Here is a 16,973-nt window from a genome sequence, read left to right as displayed (position 1 = left end):
GCCACGATGGAATGAAAGACATGAGAATTCTTCATTTTGCAGACTGTTAATAAATTGCCTGATCGTTATGAAATCCTAACGCTGGATTTGTTGTGGATTTATGGACATTCGATTAAAATACCGAATTTACCGAGTTGGAGCGGATTTATGGAAAATGTTACAGAGGAAAAGCTATCTCTGGTAAAAATTATCAATAGAAGCTGCGTTATTCAAAATACCATACGAATTCTTATAGCCGGATATAGGAGGCGATAGGAAATTATGTAACTGGCTGTAGAGAGCGAAGAAAATCACACAGCCAGGCTACACGAAGCAATAAAAAATTATACAGCCAGGCTATGGTTCCTATCGCCGGGCTGTACAGTATACTGCCAGGCTGTAGCTTTTCTGCCACGGGCTATAAAAGGCTGTACGATATTGCATAGTCGGCTACAGAAGCTATAAGAAAACTTACAGCCGTCTATAGTTCTATAGTATTTTGGAACACAGATCCTACTGCCAATTTTTACCAAGGGATTCATAACAACATTCATTCAGTGCTTTTTTTTTCAATTCGCTCACCCAAAGCGGAAGGGTTTTTAGTGGGTGGAAATCCCACACACCCATCTTGGGCTCCTAGCTGCCTAAGATGAAGTCTTTAAAAGATATTCCCCGCCTATTAAAATTAAAAAAAAAAAAAAAAAAAAAAATTTTGCTTTCAGAATCGGTTTGGTGGCTCTTATATGGCTAATAAGGGTTTGGGGTGGAGGGGTGGAGGGGAGGGGAGGGCTTTGAGGGGGGAGGGGCAGGTGAGGGGGGTCATAACGGAGTTAAGGAAGGTGATGGGAGTTGGAAAACCAAATGGTCCATGAGGGTTTTGCATACATTTTCGACATCTGTAATCAGTTTGATTTAATTGAAAAAAGTGCACATTGAATGAGGGGCGCGGGAGGAGGGGCGAGGGTGGGGGATATTTTCATGGCGGAGGGTCACTGGTACCAAGGGGGACATATGCAAACCATTTTCGGAATTTTTGTTTCACTTCCAACGGCGGTACAGCGTTTTTACGCAGCAAATTTGACGAAAAACTCATTAACCCATAAAACCACCCTAACGCGATCGCCCATAACTTTTACCCTAATTGTTCGATTTCAAAAATATAAAAGTCGTTTGATAGGAAATTTTACATACCTTTAAAATGAAGAACTCATTTTGTCAAAAACCCCAAAATAAGTGAGATTTTCCGTAAAAAAAAAAATAAAAAAAATAAATGTAATTTTCCGCCATTTTTTCAAGATTGCGGCCATTTCCGGGCAAAATTTTTGTTGGCTAACATCAGATTCGGATTCAGCGACCAAAATTACATAGGAATCCGTCTTCCTTTTTTCTCCTCAGATTTTCGCAAAGTAGACCCCTTTTTTGGGCCAGATTGACTGGACTGTATAGTCCCGTGATACAGAAATTTTGACTGCTGGAAAAAGGCACTCTAGGGACTTTAGAAAATATCCTGAAAGTTGCAGGGCGGCATGAGATTGCGACTTCGTGGCTCCTAAACTAAATTTCAATGAAGGAGACAAAATGTTAGAAAGGCACTGAATGTTTGCAATACGTAGGCTTGTTAACAAAAAGGACAGTTGAAAATTGCTGAGTTCTAGAAAGCTGAAAGCTAAAAGAAAAACTGAGTGTATGAAACATTAAATTTGCTATTTCATGAGAAATAACTACCTTACAGCCAGGATATTCTGTAAAAACTCTGAACATAGCAATTTCAGCAGCGATTGTCTTGCCAGATCCAGTTGGCGCTCCCAACAAAACATTGCTATCAGTATGATACAGGCAATGAAAGATCTGAGTTTGAATTGGGTTAAAGTGTGAGAATTTGTATAGATCTTGAAACTTTTGATTCTTAAGAGCAGTTGTTGGCAAAGGTTGTAACTCTAGAAGATCTGGAACATTAAGAAAAATATGCGTCAAGATATGAGAAAAAATCTCAAATTTTTTTACTGCAGGTGCTCCAAAGGTAGATGGATAGACATATTCTTCAATTTTAGAGCTAACTTAGAGCATGATACAAATTCGCATGTCATGTTTTAAAGCTAGAATTTTATCCTACTAGATGGGACTCAAAAATCTTATTCAATCAAGAACTGACTGGGTGAAAACAATTTCAGTGAAGAGTACTATTCACTTACTGGTAGGTTCTTGGCAAACATGTTATTAAAATTGAAATTAGTCACTTAAACTTTGCCAATGCATTTTTTTCATTTTCAAAAATCTTCATTCGTCCTAGCCACTTGCTGGCCTCCTGTGGTGTAAAGGTTTTAGGGCTTGCTCTGTGATCAGGAGGTTCCGAATTCGATTCCCGGCCAGGTGACCCGAGTTTGATGGTCTCAAACAACAGTTATATGGGGCTGGCTTGATCAGGGATGGACGCAGGATAGGACTTCGAGGGCAGTTCCCTTGTGAGATGTTTGAAGAATAAAAAAAAAAGTAAACTTTCTGATTTCTGGTTTAAGCAATAGTCATTTTGAACAGCATACATTCTGCAACTGAACTGGAAATCATCCAGTGATTACAATGTACAGGGTGTACCAAAAGTCCGTCCCACCCCTGCTAACTTTTGAACGAATTGAGCTAGGGTAATGAAACTTTGGGAATGTACCTATCTCAAAGGGGACCATCTTTTGAGGGGGTCAAAATTTTGGGCCCCCCTCAGGGAGGGCGCGGGGGGTCCCCAACTTTTTAATTTCAAATGGCAACCCCTATCTTGTGATACATCATTCGAAAGAGCATAAAAAACTAAGAATTTTGGCGCAAACCGCAGATCAATATCTTAATTTTTGACCGAGTTATGATAGGTCAAAGGTCAAATTTGACCTATTTTCAAAAAATCTTAACTCCGGTTCAAATTATCGTAAAGAAAAAAATAAAACGGGAAAATCTACCCAATTGTGTCCGCTTTTAAGTAAAAATTGCAGAAATCACATCGCTGTAATTTTAAGGGGGGGCTCGGACCCCCAAATACGTCAAATCAAAGGTCATTCAATTTTCCCGCGAAAAAAGGCAATTTCCCCTAGATTTGCCTCCACATTATCTCAGTAAGGTCAAAATTAGTTCAGCATAACGTTGGCAAGTCCCCAAATTTTGGGAAAAGTTAAAAAAAAACGAAATTTAAATGGTCAAATTTAATCATTTTAAATTTCGTTTTTTTTTTTCAACTTTTCCCGAAATTTGGGGACTTGCCAACGTAATGTTGAACGAATTTTGACCTTACTGAGATAATGTGGAGGCAAATCTAGGGGAAATTGCCTTTTTTCGCGGGAAAATTGAATGACCTTTGATTTGACGTATTTGGGGGTCCGAGCCCCCCCTTAAAATTACAGCGATGTGATTTCTGCAATTTTTACTTAAAAGCGGACACAATTGGGTAGATTTTCCCGTTTTATTTTTTTCTTTACGATAATTTGAACCGGAGTTAAGATTTTTTGAAAATAGGTCAAATTTGACCTTTGACCTATCATAACTCGGTCAAAAATTAAGATATTGATCTGCGGTTTGCGCCAAAATTCTTAGTTTTTTATGCTCTTTCGAATGATGTATCACAAGATAGGGGTTGCCATTTGAAATTAAAAAGTTGGGGGCCCCCCGCGCCCTCCCTGAGGGGGGCCCAAAATTTTGACCCCCTCAAAAGATGGTCCCCTTTGAGATAGGAACATTCCCAAAGCTTCATTACCCTAGCTCAATTCGTTCAAAAGTTAGCAGGGGTGGGACGGACTTTTGGTACACCCTGTATAATATATATTTCTTCAAGCTAATAATGCCTGCTAAAATGCATAGCTTCTAATCAGGGCTTTTTAAACCAAAACAGTTTGGAAGTTTTATAGTTATCATTTTGATGCTGTTCAGTCACCACAAAACATATGTTGTGGGTAGACAAGGGGCAGTCATGTTGTGCATTTTGAGTTGGCTGCTTCACATTCTGAACAGGTGCAGAATAGTGCTTCCATGGTTTCCAAAATGTTTGTTCTCCAATCAGAAAGTTTTACACTCACAATTGAAAGGCCAAAATAATAATTCAGGAGCGATTTTTAGGCACCTGAAGCAGCGCGAAAAAAGATAGAAATCACAACAATCATGGAGCAGATTATTAAGGAGATTCCGCATTCTTCACCTTCGTACTCATTTGTTTTGTTGAATCATACCTTTCTAAATAGAAACATCACAAACATAAATCTGAAGGTGATGATTTCTGCTTCATTCTTGAAGCCGCTATCCTGTTTTGTCCTCTCTGTGTTTCGACAAGATCAATTGATGGCTACAAAATATGAGCACAATGGGCTAAAGCAAACAGCCTTGACAATCAGTCGCTCATTTTTCTTCCTTTTTTGGGTGGTTTCCCATTGTAACCGCAGTTATTTTGTTTTTATTTTAATCAAACTTTAATTGGACCTAAAAATCTCTAATAGTATAGCTTTCTTCAAGAGCTGTAGTTATTGGGATTCTTTCTCTCAGAAGAAGAAGCGGCTGATCATATCTCAGTTCAATCTATAACTTGTCTGATTCGGGGTAATCTCAAAGAAATATCAAACCTGTATGAGGTGGATGAATTTGCGGCAAGATTAAGTGTTTAAAAGTCAAAGAAATTGTTGTTTCTGAACCCAGCCACACATCGCTGACTGCACGGGCAATGTACTGTGTGGGAAACGGATCATTTATGGGGATTGTGATGACCAACTCCACCACTTCTTTTTTTGTCACCTAAATTAAAAAGGGAAAAACAAATGTTACAGAAAAAAGAACATCTGTTGATGCAAGGATACTTCCTTTAATCCTGCACTACGCATAACAGAGAAAATTTATGCTGGTCAATTAATATCCACTTCTAGGTTTTGGATGGATTTCAATTCTCTAAATCTTACATTGTTAAATAGTCCAGGCAATAAAGGATTTTACCTTGCAAAATTTAGGTGAAATCAGGTTATGATTGATTCCTATGTAATTTTTTACGCTGAATCCGAATTTTTGGTTTCCCAACAAATTTTCCTTGTGCTAACTCCGGAAAATCGGAAAAACCGCGAAAAATCACGTTTTTCCGCGGTTTTCCCGAGATATCTCTTTTCCAGTGCGATATATCGAGAAAATAGTTATTTCCAAAAATAAAGCTGATAAAATTTCCTACGAAAATGATCTGAACGTTTTTTTCATACGTCCATTAGGGAGAGTGCTGGAGCCGTGGAAAGCTCTAAAAACTCGTAAAATCGCGATTTTCCACGGTTTGTCGCCATTTGTGTGAAATAAATTTGTTCTTTCGCAAAATTTCAGGATACTCTTACCTTAAAAATTAGTGCTGCTTACTTTTAAGACAAAAATGATGCCAATTTTTTCTTTACAGGTCTAGTGGGAGCGGTTTTAAAGCCGTGAAAAGCCGTGAAAAGCTCGAAAATCGCGATTTTCCGGCATATTTTCGTAACAAATCCGTTCTTGTACAAAAAACTCATTTAAAGTGACTTCAAAATTCAATCTTATAAATTGTCAACATAAATACGTAGAATTTGCTCCCTTGGCGCACCCTGGTGCTCTGCGACATCCAAACGCCAGGTGTGCTTATCTACGTAAAGGTTAGTAGACAACGAACGACGTAATAAAATAGGGCAATTTTCAACATACTTAAATGATGTTGAAAGTTCCTTGTATATCTGAAGAAACAACGGATATGGATTTGTCGAAAGCGTAAATAATGCAAAAAGTTGACATTTAAAGAATGTATTGATACAATTTTTCAATTATGCGAAAACAACTATAATAGTATTGTAATAATTTTATAATAACTATGATAGTAAATACATAATGCCTGGTCACTCAGGCACTCTGCTGACTGAATGTCCTGAGGATCTGAAATCATAATGAAAAGCACGGGTATAATGGCATAACCTAACATATAAGTTATAACCATACATACCAACCAACCAACATAAACCAAACCAACATAAGTTATAAAATTGGGTCATGGTTTAAAATGGCAAGAGGAACGTAATTGTTGAATTTTTATATGTGTTATCGGTGCTTTTTTCTTTCTTTTCTGCTATCTGAGAATGTTAATTTGTGCTTACTATAATGTAAATTTTCTCTTCTTAATCAACTCATGGAAAAACTATTGTAAAATTGATGGGAAAATTCTCACCTGCGTTGTCATCACTGCCATCTTTGCAGTATTTTACGACTTCAGTATGACATCGTCTAAATTGGAGAACAGGAACTTCTGGTATGGATTTATCTGAATTTGAATTGCTCATTTGAGCTTTTGCAACATCGTATACTAGAATAAGAGAGACGTATGCCTAAGAAAATCTTTTGGTATTAATCTGAGAGGCGAACAATGATAAATTCAACCTGCTTTCAATAAGCGCGGTTCGCAGATTCAATCGCAATTTTTTGCTTCTTTGGCATTTAAGGATCTTATTTTTGTTGTCAATGAGTATTTATCCATTGATTGTTGGCTCATAATGACGCTAAAATTATTTGGAAATAATGTGACACTTGCGCAATTAATAGAGTAGTGTCATGATTGCTGAAATCAAGGATATTAATGTGATCTGCCGTAAGGCTAAAATTCTACATCTAGTACAAAGCCTCCCAAAATTATTAGTAGTTCACGGGCGCGTTCCGTGATTACTCTCATTCTAGTTTTCTTAATTACCTAGAGTCGCCTCATTTACATCACTGATAAAACCGAAGTTGAAGAAACCACGATTTGAATTTCCGCGGTATATGAAGTCAATGAGTACATTTCTTTTAGCATTACTGGACATTTCTATCAATTCAAATAAAAATAAAAAATTGAGTGAAATGAATACCTGCAAACGTCTCGGAACTTCTTTCATCTCTTCGGTCGTCCGCTGTTCTTTCTGTGAACGATTCAGGAGTTAATTCCATAAATCATCAGGATCATATACAATAAGTTCCACGTATAAGTTCTCATCGGGTGCATTCTCACATGTACCATTAGAATTTCGACACATAATTGTGCGATTTAATCCACCGAAAACATCATCACATTGAATTTTAAATTTTTGAGGGATATTTTTAGCCCCATATTTTTACACAATATGATTAATTCGCGGCTTAAAAGTGGAAAATCACAATTTTTCGCATTTTTTGAGCTACCCACAATTCTCTATGCGGCACTTTTTGACATATGCTGAAAGCTTTTCACGTCATATTATGTGTTGACAATTTTATAAGATTAAATCTTGAATTCTCCATTAGCTGAGTTTTTGGCACAAGAACGGATGTGTAACGAAAATATGCCGGAAATCTAGGAAAATCATTCCAGACATTGTAGTAGTATATTCTTTAAATGTCAACTTTTTGCATTATTTACGCTTTCGACAAATCCATATCCGTTGTTTCTTCAGATATACAAGGAACTTTCAACATCATTTAAGTATGTTGAAAATTGCCCTATTTTATTACGTCGTTCGTTGTCTACTAACCTTTACGTAGATAAGCACACCTGGCGTTTGGATGTCGCAGAGCACCAGGGTGCGCCAAGGGAGCAAATTCTACGTATTTATGTTGACAATTTATAAGATTGAATTTTGAAGTCACTTTAAATGAGTTTTTTGTACAAGAACGGATTTGTTACGAAAATATGCCGGAAAATCGCGATTTTCGAGCTTTTCACGGCTTTTCACGGCTTTAAAACCGCTCCCACTAGACCTGTAAAGAAAAAATTGGCATCATTTTTGTCTTAAAAGTAAGCAGCACTAATTTTTAAGGTAAGAGTATCCTGAATTTTGCGAAAGAACAAATTTATTTCACACAAATGGCGACAAACCGTGGAAAATCGCGATTTTACGAGTTTTTAGAGCTTTCCACGGCTCCAGCACTCTCCCTAATGGACGTATGAAAAAAACGTTCAGATCATTTTCGTAGGAAATTTTATCAGCTTTATTTTTGGAAATAACTATTTTCTCGATATATCGCACTGGAAAAGAGATATCTCGGGAAAACCGCGGAAAAACGTGATTTTTCGCGGTTTTTCCGATTTTCCGGAGTTAGCACAAGGAAAATTTGTTGGGAAACCAAAAATTCGGATTCAGCGTAAAAAATTACATAGGAATCAATCATAACCTGATTTCACCTAAATTTTGCAAGGTAAACCCCTATTCTATCCTCTATTGCCTGGGCTAAAAGGAACTTTTCATTATAAATTATTTATTTTCCGTCACACAAAAAGAATTTTAACTTAAACATAAAATTTAGTTACTAACTTACTCCTGAGTAATGCGCACTTTTTCCCACTTTGAGATGAACAAAAATCTACAGTGCACTATGAAAGGAGGTTGGAAATTTCAATTTTTTCCCCCTCAGCCGGATACAGTGCTCAGTAACAAGGTAGACATGTCAGAACAAATCCTGACTGCATTGAATTTATCTTTTAATGCCTTTGAATCAGTTACTAAATCCCTTCCAATTCCACTAGCCCCACCAACACCATTGAACCCCAACAACTATCAAAGATACGGTCACCCAGTCTACTCGGCTGTTTCCACCACACAAGAGCAGCATCTTTAAACATCAGGCGGAACTAAGTGGGATGACTCTGAATTTGAGCGCCTGAAAAGTCTGTAAGCTTTTCAACCTTTATACCACTTTCTGCTCATTTAAACGAGAGCACTTTACAAGTGAATTTTTTTTTCCAAGCTATACCACAGCGGTGAAATTGACATATTTAACACTATACTAAATGCAGCAAATTGATCACTTTGGGAATAATTTTGAGGATAAAATCAAAACAGACCAAAGAGGTACTAATCCTCTCTTTGGTACAATAAATTAATCTGTAGTACTTACATACTGTTTGAATAAAAATGTTCTAAAAAAAATCCTGTAAATGTTACAGCATCTTTTGCTTTTAGTTCATAAATTACCAACAAGAGGAGGTAAAATCACCCCCAAAAGAACAATGTATTTTAAAAATTTCAAGGGCCATAATGATCAATTGGGAGACAACTTTTGCTCTCTAATTGGCAGAAAAGAGGGGTACGCAGCATTCTTGGTTCGAAAGGAAACAAATCATGTACGATCAGATTTTGGGTTTCTAACCCTGACCTGTATTTATAGATAGGAGGTAGTGAACCAAGTTTCGCAAAATGAGCCTAAATATGTGTCCTTTAGCCAAATCCATGGATACAATGTAACATACAAAAAAAAATTGCAGCTAAAAAAATAAACATAAAAAAAAAAAAATAAAAATCAGATGTAAATTGTCACCCCATTAGCAACCTTGGGATGAAAATATTCATAATATCTCAAAGAGAGGAGACAATGTTTTAAAGAAAGAAAATCATAGATCAGTTGAGGAGGAATCTTATATCCTAGAGGAATACTTTGCTGTTTCTGTGATTAAAACTCAAGAAATGTCAAGGAGTTAGTATAATGTCAATGTGACTCTGTTATTGTTAATCACATGTTATCATGCTAATGTTAATGTTAATCTCATGTTATCATGCTAATGTTAATCTCATGTAATTGTTATGAAACTTAATACTTGATTTTAACTGTAACCTTCAAGGTCCTACTTAAAACAAATAAGATAATAAATATACCTACCTGCTTTCTCATTAGCAGAAAATGCTCTGAATGATAAATAAAGTTACTATCTGGATCTTCAATCCAAATCCAAAATGGCTCTGAATACTTGCCATGTACTTTATCATTCCATCTGTTTGGAGGAAAAGTAATGTTAGTGGTATGAAAATGGAGTTGGGTGCGAATAATATGGCAATTACTGAAATTGGCACAGCAACTCTGACTAGGCGCTCGGTCTTCAGAATGAGCTTATTAACTTGTTTCTAATTCTTGCATTTTCAGATGTTTTTCCAGCCGTTTTACCCTCCGAAAACGACTTCAGAAGTTCGAAATTTTAAAAAACCGCGTTGGTCTGCGCTTTGGAGGCGATCCAATATGGCATCAAAATTACCCTCCACTTCTTGCCACACATTCGACCAAGCGCCATTAGTGGTACCTCTACTCGTTCAAATAACGAGGCTGATCAAAACCAAAGATCAAAACAAGCAACTGGCTGTTATCAATTTCACATTTTGACAAATATCTCACTCGTTTTTGACATAATTTCTGAAATGTTATTCATTCCTATAAAATATCTAACCTAGCTTTCCAAATACCTCGACCTGCAATCTCCTCAGAACGTTGGGAAATATCTTCCAAAAATGTGTTAGTTGGATGTGTGTGTGAGGGTGTGTGTGTGAGGGTGTATGTGTGTGTGTGGGATCAATGGTTATGGGGTCGTACACACGCTTCTGTCCCACACTGTGGGGACTCCCTATCCTTGTGGGGTCATTTTCCGTGGCCCCACAACCAAAATCGTGACAGAAAATGGCATTTATCGGCTAAAAAAAAAAGCCCGATAGGTCAGATTAGGTTAGGTTAGGTAAGGTTAGGTTACGTTAGGTTAGGTTAGGTTAAATTAGGTTAGAAGAAATTAAGCTGTTTCGGCCAAAATATCGTTAGGTTAGGTTAGGTTACGTTAGGTTAAGTTAGGTTAGGATAGTTTAGGTTAGGTTAGGTTAGTTTTACAACAATACACAAATCCAGTGGCCCCACAACTATTGTTGTACAAGACGGTGTGTGTGTGTGTGTGTGTGTGCCTATCACTTATCTAAAGGTGTTGGTTTTTCCATTGAAATCGCTGTGTTTTCGGTGTTAGGGTTAACATTGTACATGATTTTTACAAAGTTTGTCTTAATCAAGATATACACCTAGGTATTCTTCTAATGATACATTTTCTGTGGTCATACATAGATTCTTGCACTTGTAACCAATCGGTATTCTAACATTCTGAACATTGGATGGGCATTGCTACTAGAAGAACTTCTGATACAGAGCCGAATCTTACTTTAAGATTTTTCATCTCTTCTTGAGTGTTAAAGTCAGTAATCAGCATACTTCCTTATTTGCTTCTACTTATGTATCCACATATTCTTTTGGATGCTGTTGTGAATACTTCCTCAAGACCAACTCCCTTTGAAGTCTGATGGTGTAGTAAATTATGCTTCATTTTTCTGAGCATTTATTTACTAAAAAATCAGTTCAAGAGAATTTTCTTCGACATGGATCTACATTCTACCCGAGAACTTTGTGTGCCGGCGCCAACAGACCCTTCAGCAAAATCCATTAAATTCTAAAATTGAAAGGTACGTACCAATATTGTTCAAACTATCACAGAAGTAAATTTGCTCCTGCATGCACAAAACTTGTTTTGAATTCTTTGGAACATATGAGGTTTTCTCGTAAAAAATGTTTGTGGTGTGCAATGAATGTAATATCCAGTAATTGAAAATCACAAAAAATGTAGCAAGTGTCAATTCGAAGGCTCACTAATGTATTTTCTTATTACTGGACTGACATGGAAACCTGAGTTCTCCATTTCACAGCAGAAATGTCTATGTACTGATCAAAATTTAAGTAATAGAATATTTGTCTAGATTTTCCTTCAGTACACTCATAAAAACCATTGAAATCAATTGTGCAGGTGAACACGCCGGCCTCCAGCCTACAAATTCGTGTGATTGCAATATTTTGACGTGGAGGCCTCGAGTTGGCAGATTTTCTCACCTCATTTTACCATCATTATCTTTTTTTCGTTTCAGTCATTAAACTCAGTTGATTTTTCAAAGCAATATTCCACTGATAAAGAGCCTTATGTATTTCATCTCAATGAATAATTTGCAAGATAGAGGGAAGAACAATTATCTGCCATTAGAAACCATTCAATTGAAGTCAAGAAGGGAACTTACAAAGTAGAAAGCTACTCACCTTTCATCTTCAGGATTTTAAACAACACCCATTTATTCAGAGCCAGAGCATGCATCCTTACAAAATTTTTGTGACCTGTCGAGGAATATAACTTAGGCTGACTTTCTGGTAAAACGCTCAGCATACCAAGACATTGTTTACCAAAAAAAATCAGATTCACAGTGAATCAAAGTCTAGCGGAGGATGTCAACAATTACAAAGAAAATAAAAGGATGAGAAATGAAGTCTGATCACTGTTGTTGTAGCTCGCATTGAGACAAACTATCAAAGAATGGCACACTAGGGTGCGGCTTACTTCCATCATGTAGGAAAATCGACGAGGTCCGGGTGACAATCGGTGCTATCTACGAAAATAATAGGCTGTATAAAATTTGAGCCAATTTGAAGCTTTTTTAGATGATGCTGAAAGGGATCAAAACTACGGGCAAAATTACATTGGTTTGAATGGACAGAAAACGCCTGATCTGTGAAAATGCGTTTTTTGGATCTAAAATGCGCTTAAATGAAAAAAACCTGACCTGATCTTGGAGAGGCATTTGGAGGCCCATTTAAAACGAGAAAATCAAACTTTTGACCCATATGTGAAGATAGGGCGGATCACTTGAGAGCAAGATAAAATATATACACCAATTTCGTTCTAGGCTAGAGAAATAGTATGAGAGGGAATATTGTAAAGGGCCAAGTATATTTCTCAGGGGCTAAAGCAACTATTATGCATTGTTTCTCATTAAGTTGTGAGATACATTTGTCTTTTCAACTTCGGCACACTTGTTTTGAGTTTAATCAGAAAGTCTCAAAAGTGATCTTTTAGCTGCGGTTGCGGCGCCTCAAAACCGGCTACGCCATGACCCCCCTGTCCCTACTCATAGATCAAAAGTGTGATTTTCGCGTTTCGAATAGGCTCCTAGATGCCTCTCTAAGAGCTGATCAGCTTTTCTTCATTTAAGCGTATTTTAGATCCAAAAAACGCATTTTCGCAGATCAGGCGTTTTTCCGCCCATTCAAACCAATGTATTTGCCCGTAGTTCTGATCCCTTAGAGCATCATCTAAAAAAGCTTCAAATTGGCTCAAATATATTTTTATCGATAGAACAGATTGCTGCCCGGACCTCGTCGATTTTCCTACATGACAGAAATGAACCGCACCCTAATGGCACGCACTAGCTTCAGACTAGCAATTGAAAATATACCTGTTAATAATTATGGAACACTGAATAGTTCAATAAGTTTATGGTTGCAGAATAGAAAATCGTGGAAGAATAATTAAGCTTGGGTGGCTTCCTTAGAGTTAACTTAAGATACATGTAATATATTGAGGATATTTCTTTAAAGAGAGGCATTAAGGGAAGGAGATTCAATTTCTGATTCCATGTAGATCGCTGCAGAGGAGAAGTAAGAAGTTTTTCTCCGAAATAATTACATCCTGTAATAAATCACAAGGCTTCATGAATTTTCGGCATGGTAACAATGTCAGAATTTCATTGTGCATTCTGCGGTAATAAAAAGTTTGAAAGCTTTCCCCTAATGTCGTACTCATCCAGTAACGTAGGAACAAAAGGGTATTTTACAAATGAAATTAGCTTTCTGAGCAAACAAATTCTACAGTTTTAGGATTTGGGACAAGACAGATTCTTCAAGTGGCAGCTGTGCATTTCTCCTTTCACAAGATTGTTTCCAAAGGAAAATGGAGACTAATAAAAGAAAAAATATTCCAAGTTTAACCAAAAACTTTTGAAAAAACGGATGCACTCTACATTTTCAAGAGGAATTATTCACAAATTCACTTTTCTACTATGGAAACAGAGTATCTAAGTGTACTGAAATGCTTGAGTAAACTAGCACAAATTTTGGGCGATATGCCCAGACTTCCCAACGTTCCAAGGAGATTTCAGGTCGAGGTATTTGTGAGGCAGAGTTAGATATTTTAGGTGAACGAATAACATTTTAGAAAAAATGCCCAAAGCCATTTGCGTGTTTTTGATTAGTCTTGATATTCGAACGCAAGGAGGTGCTGCTGACGGCTGACGATCGAATGTGTGGCAATAAGTCGGGGGGTAATTTTGACGCCATATTGGATTGGCGCTAAAGCGCGGGCAAACGCTATGTTTAAAAAGTTCGAACTTCAGAAGTCGTTTTCAGAGGGAAAAACGGCTCGAAAAAATCTGAAAAAATTACTGCGTGATCAGGAGACACTGTAGTTTCTGAAAATGCAAAAATTAGGAAGAAGTTAGCAAGCTCAATGAGCTTGTTAACTTCTGACGTTCCTGATAGAACAATAATTTCCCAATAATTTTTTTGCAACTCTGGTAGTATGAAAATGAGGATTTAAGGCCAAAAGTTTTTTGTCAGATTGTGTCAAAATATACGAATTAAATTGAGGTTTGATGGGTGAGCAGTGTTGTAAAATTGTGCAATATGATATTAATAAAGGGGTTTGTGGTATGGTAAAGTTGTGCAGTAGTCATGGAGAAATACGGTTTGACCCGGAACAAATTGCATAACAATTTATTCCTGTGTAGACGTCACCAGTAGGTCCTCCTGAACAACATATAAAAAGTTTACCACGGTCCGACCCCGGAACACCCCCCAAAATTACGAAAATTCAAAATGGCGGCCATAATAAGGGCCTATGGGATTTCGGTATTTTAAAATGTTCCTATAGTGTCATGTGAGGTATCATTTCCTATGTAATTTTGGTCGCAAATTTCATTTCTGAAGTCCAAAAAGCCCCTAGGTCAAAGGGGGTGACCCAAATCCAAGATGGCGGCCAAATTTGAAATCCAAGAGGGTCATTTTTCAACTTTTACGTGATTGGGCAAGTGAGGTGTCGTTTCCTGTGTAATTTTGGTCGTGCATTTCATTAATGATGTCAAAACATCTCCCCTGTCAAAGGGGGTGCTCTAAACCCAAGATGGCGTCTAAATTTGAAAGGCAGGAGGGTGAATTTCTTCGATTTTTGCGTAAAAAATGAGAGTGAGGTGTATCAATTCTTATGAAATTTTGGTTGTAAGTTTCATGTCTCAAGTCAAAACAGTCCCCCTGCTTATAGGGAGTGCCCGAAATTCAAGATGGTGGCTAAATTTGAAAGGCGGAAGGGTGCATTTTTGAAAAAAAATTCACCAAACAAGGCAAGGAAGGTGACTATTCCGTGTATTTCTAGTCGACAAGTCTAAATTAAACGTAAAAGATGAATTTTACTCAGAAATGAGACGTGTCATGCAAACGGTATGAAAATAATTTAATAGGAGCACCCAATGAGTTATTTTTGCTCATTTTTAAGGGCATCGATTCTCAATCAAGATGAGGACATCGAACGGGACGGATTCACCGAAGAAGGCAAGGAAGGTGACTGTTTCGTGCATTTTGGTCGATGAACCTAAATTAGGTGTTTACATTTTATTTAATAAAACAAAGAGAAAAATAGTACTTCCGAAAGAAATGTTAGCTCAAAAACGCGCATTCACTCTATAAATGTAACAAAAGACAAAACATACTCGTTTCCAATTATATTACGTCATAAGAATGGTAAAAATTGGGTCACTCCACGAGAAATCGTTCAGAGGTGGTTGAGGACTCGAAAACCTTTCATACTTTTTTCACATATTATTGCATACCAAGTAAGTACAATTACGGCCGTTATAGATTTTTCAAATTTCTTGCACGCCCGCAGCGCTTAGCCAAAACGGCTATATTTATGAAAAATGGTATGGTGGTTTTTTGAATTACTCTAGAATGGTAAGTCGGATTTAGGTCCGGTAAAAACGGGGAAAAAAGTATCATTACAAGCTATTTAAATAGTAAAACACGAATGTCCTATTCGTTATTTTATATTAGGTTATCGAGTCTGAAATCGCTGCTGTTATAGGTGAAAATCACTGATTTAAACCTCGCTTATCTCATAACTGATATATGCTGAGGATCTGAAAATTTCTGTGGGAGTTGTCTCATAATAGGTTATTCAAACGCCAGAAAATAGGTCACTTCCCCTGCATTTCTCTGCCCACGGTAAAACGTCAAATTTGATACATTCTTCAGCTGGGGCAATGTGTAAGGCATAATATCTTAACTGTCAGTGCACGAAAATTCCTGAAAAAAGCACCAAAGCCAGTCCCTATGGTAAGTATAATGTGGTGTAAGTGTCATTAACTATATTGCATTCCTCTGCTCAAAGTGAATTTTTGGATTTTGGTTTTTCAGTGGTACTACATATATGTATAAGCTTCCCTTATTGGGTGTGGCTTATAATCGTATAAATTGAAGGGGCAAAACGTACGACTATTGCATAACCGGTAGATTGAAGGGACAACCTGTAACACTCAGATTATCTGCACACTTTCACAACATAGCCCCCTCTCACAATTCATATTTTACTGTAGTCAGGGAGAAATACGGAAAAAAAGGGCTTAACCCAGAACAAATTGCATAACAATTTTTTCCTGTGTAAACGTCATCAGTAGGTCCTCCTGAACAACATATAAAAAGTTTACCACGGTCCGACCCCGGAACACCCCCCAAAATTACGAAAATTCAAAATGGCGGCCATAATAAGGGCCTATGGGATTTCGGTATTTTAAAATGTTCCTATAGTGTCATGTGAGGTATCATTTCCTATGTAATTTTGGTCGCAAATTTCATTTCTGAAGTCCAAAAAGCCCCTAGGTCAAAGGGGGTGACCCAAATCCAAGATGGCGGCCAAATTTGAAATCCAAGAGGGTCATTTTTCAACTTTTACGTGATTGGGCAAGTGAGGTGTCGTTTCCTGTGTAATTTTGGTCGTGCATTTCATTAATGATGTCAAAACATCTCCCCTGTCAAAGGGGGTGCTCTAAACCCAAGATGGCGTCTAAATTTGAAAGGCAGGAGGGTGAATTTCTTCGATTTTTGCGTAAAAAATGAGAGTGAGGTGTATCAATTCTTATGAAATTTTGGTTGTAAGTTTCATGTCTCAAGTCAAAACAGTCCCCCTGCTTATAGGGAGTGCCCGAAATTCAAGATGGTGGCTAAATTTGAAAGGCGGAAGGGTGCATTTTTGAAAAAAAATTCACCAAACAAGGCAAGGAAGGTGACTATTCCGTGTATTTCTAGTCGACAAGTCTAAATTAAACGTAAAAGATGAATTTTACTCAGAAATGAGACGTGTCATGCAAACGGTA

General features: G+C 37.2%; 1 protein-coding gene across 8 annotated transcripts in view; it reads right to left on the bottom strand.

Annotated features, from left to right (window-relative positions):
- Positions 1 to 16,973, bottom strand: part of obe (activating signal cointegrator 1 complex subunit obelus) — a 376,654-nt gene that overhangs the window by 139,815 nt on the left and 219,866 nt on the right. For all 8 annotated transcript variants that reach the window (XR_011899335.1, XR_011899334.1, XR_011899333.1 and 5 more), the window contains 3 exons: positions 9,595 to 9,706; positions 4,569 to 4,737; positions 1,705 to 1,925 (listed from right to left, as the gene is read on the bottom strand). Coding sequence is in view for 5 of the 8 variants with exons in the window: in XM_072297278.1 (XP_072153379.1) it covers positions 1,705 to 1,925; positions 4,569 to 4,737; positions 9,595 to 9,706 (502 nt within the window). In the remaining 3 variants the exon portion in view is untranslated. The remainder of the gene's footprint in view (positions 1 to 1,704; positions 1,926 to 4,568; positions 4,738 to 9,594; positions 9,707 to 16,973) is intronic.

This window comes from Bemisia tabaci, chromosome 2 (genome assembly GCF_918797505.1).
Source record: "Bemisia tabaci chromosome 2, PGI_BMITA_v3".
NCBI lineage: Eukaryota > Metazoa > Arthropoda > Insecta > Hemiptera > Aleyrodidae > Bemisia > Bemisia tabaci.
This window is presented reverse-complemented; position numbering and strand designations above follow the sequence as displayed.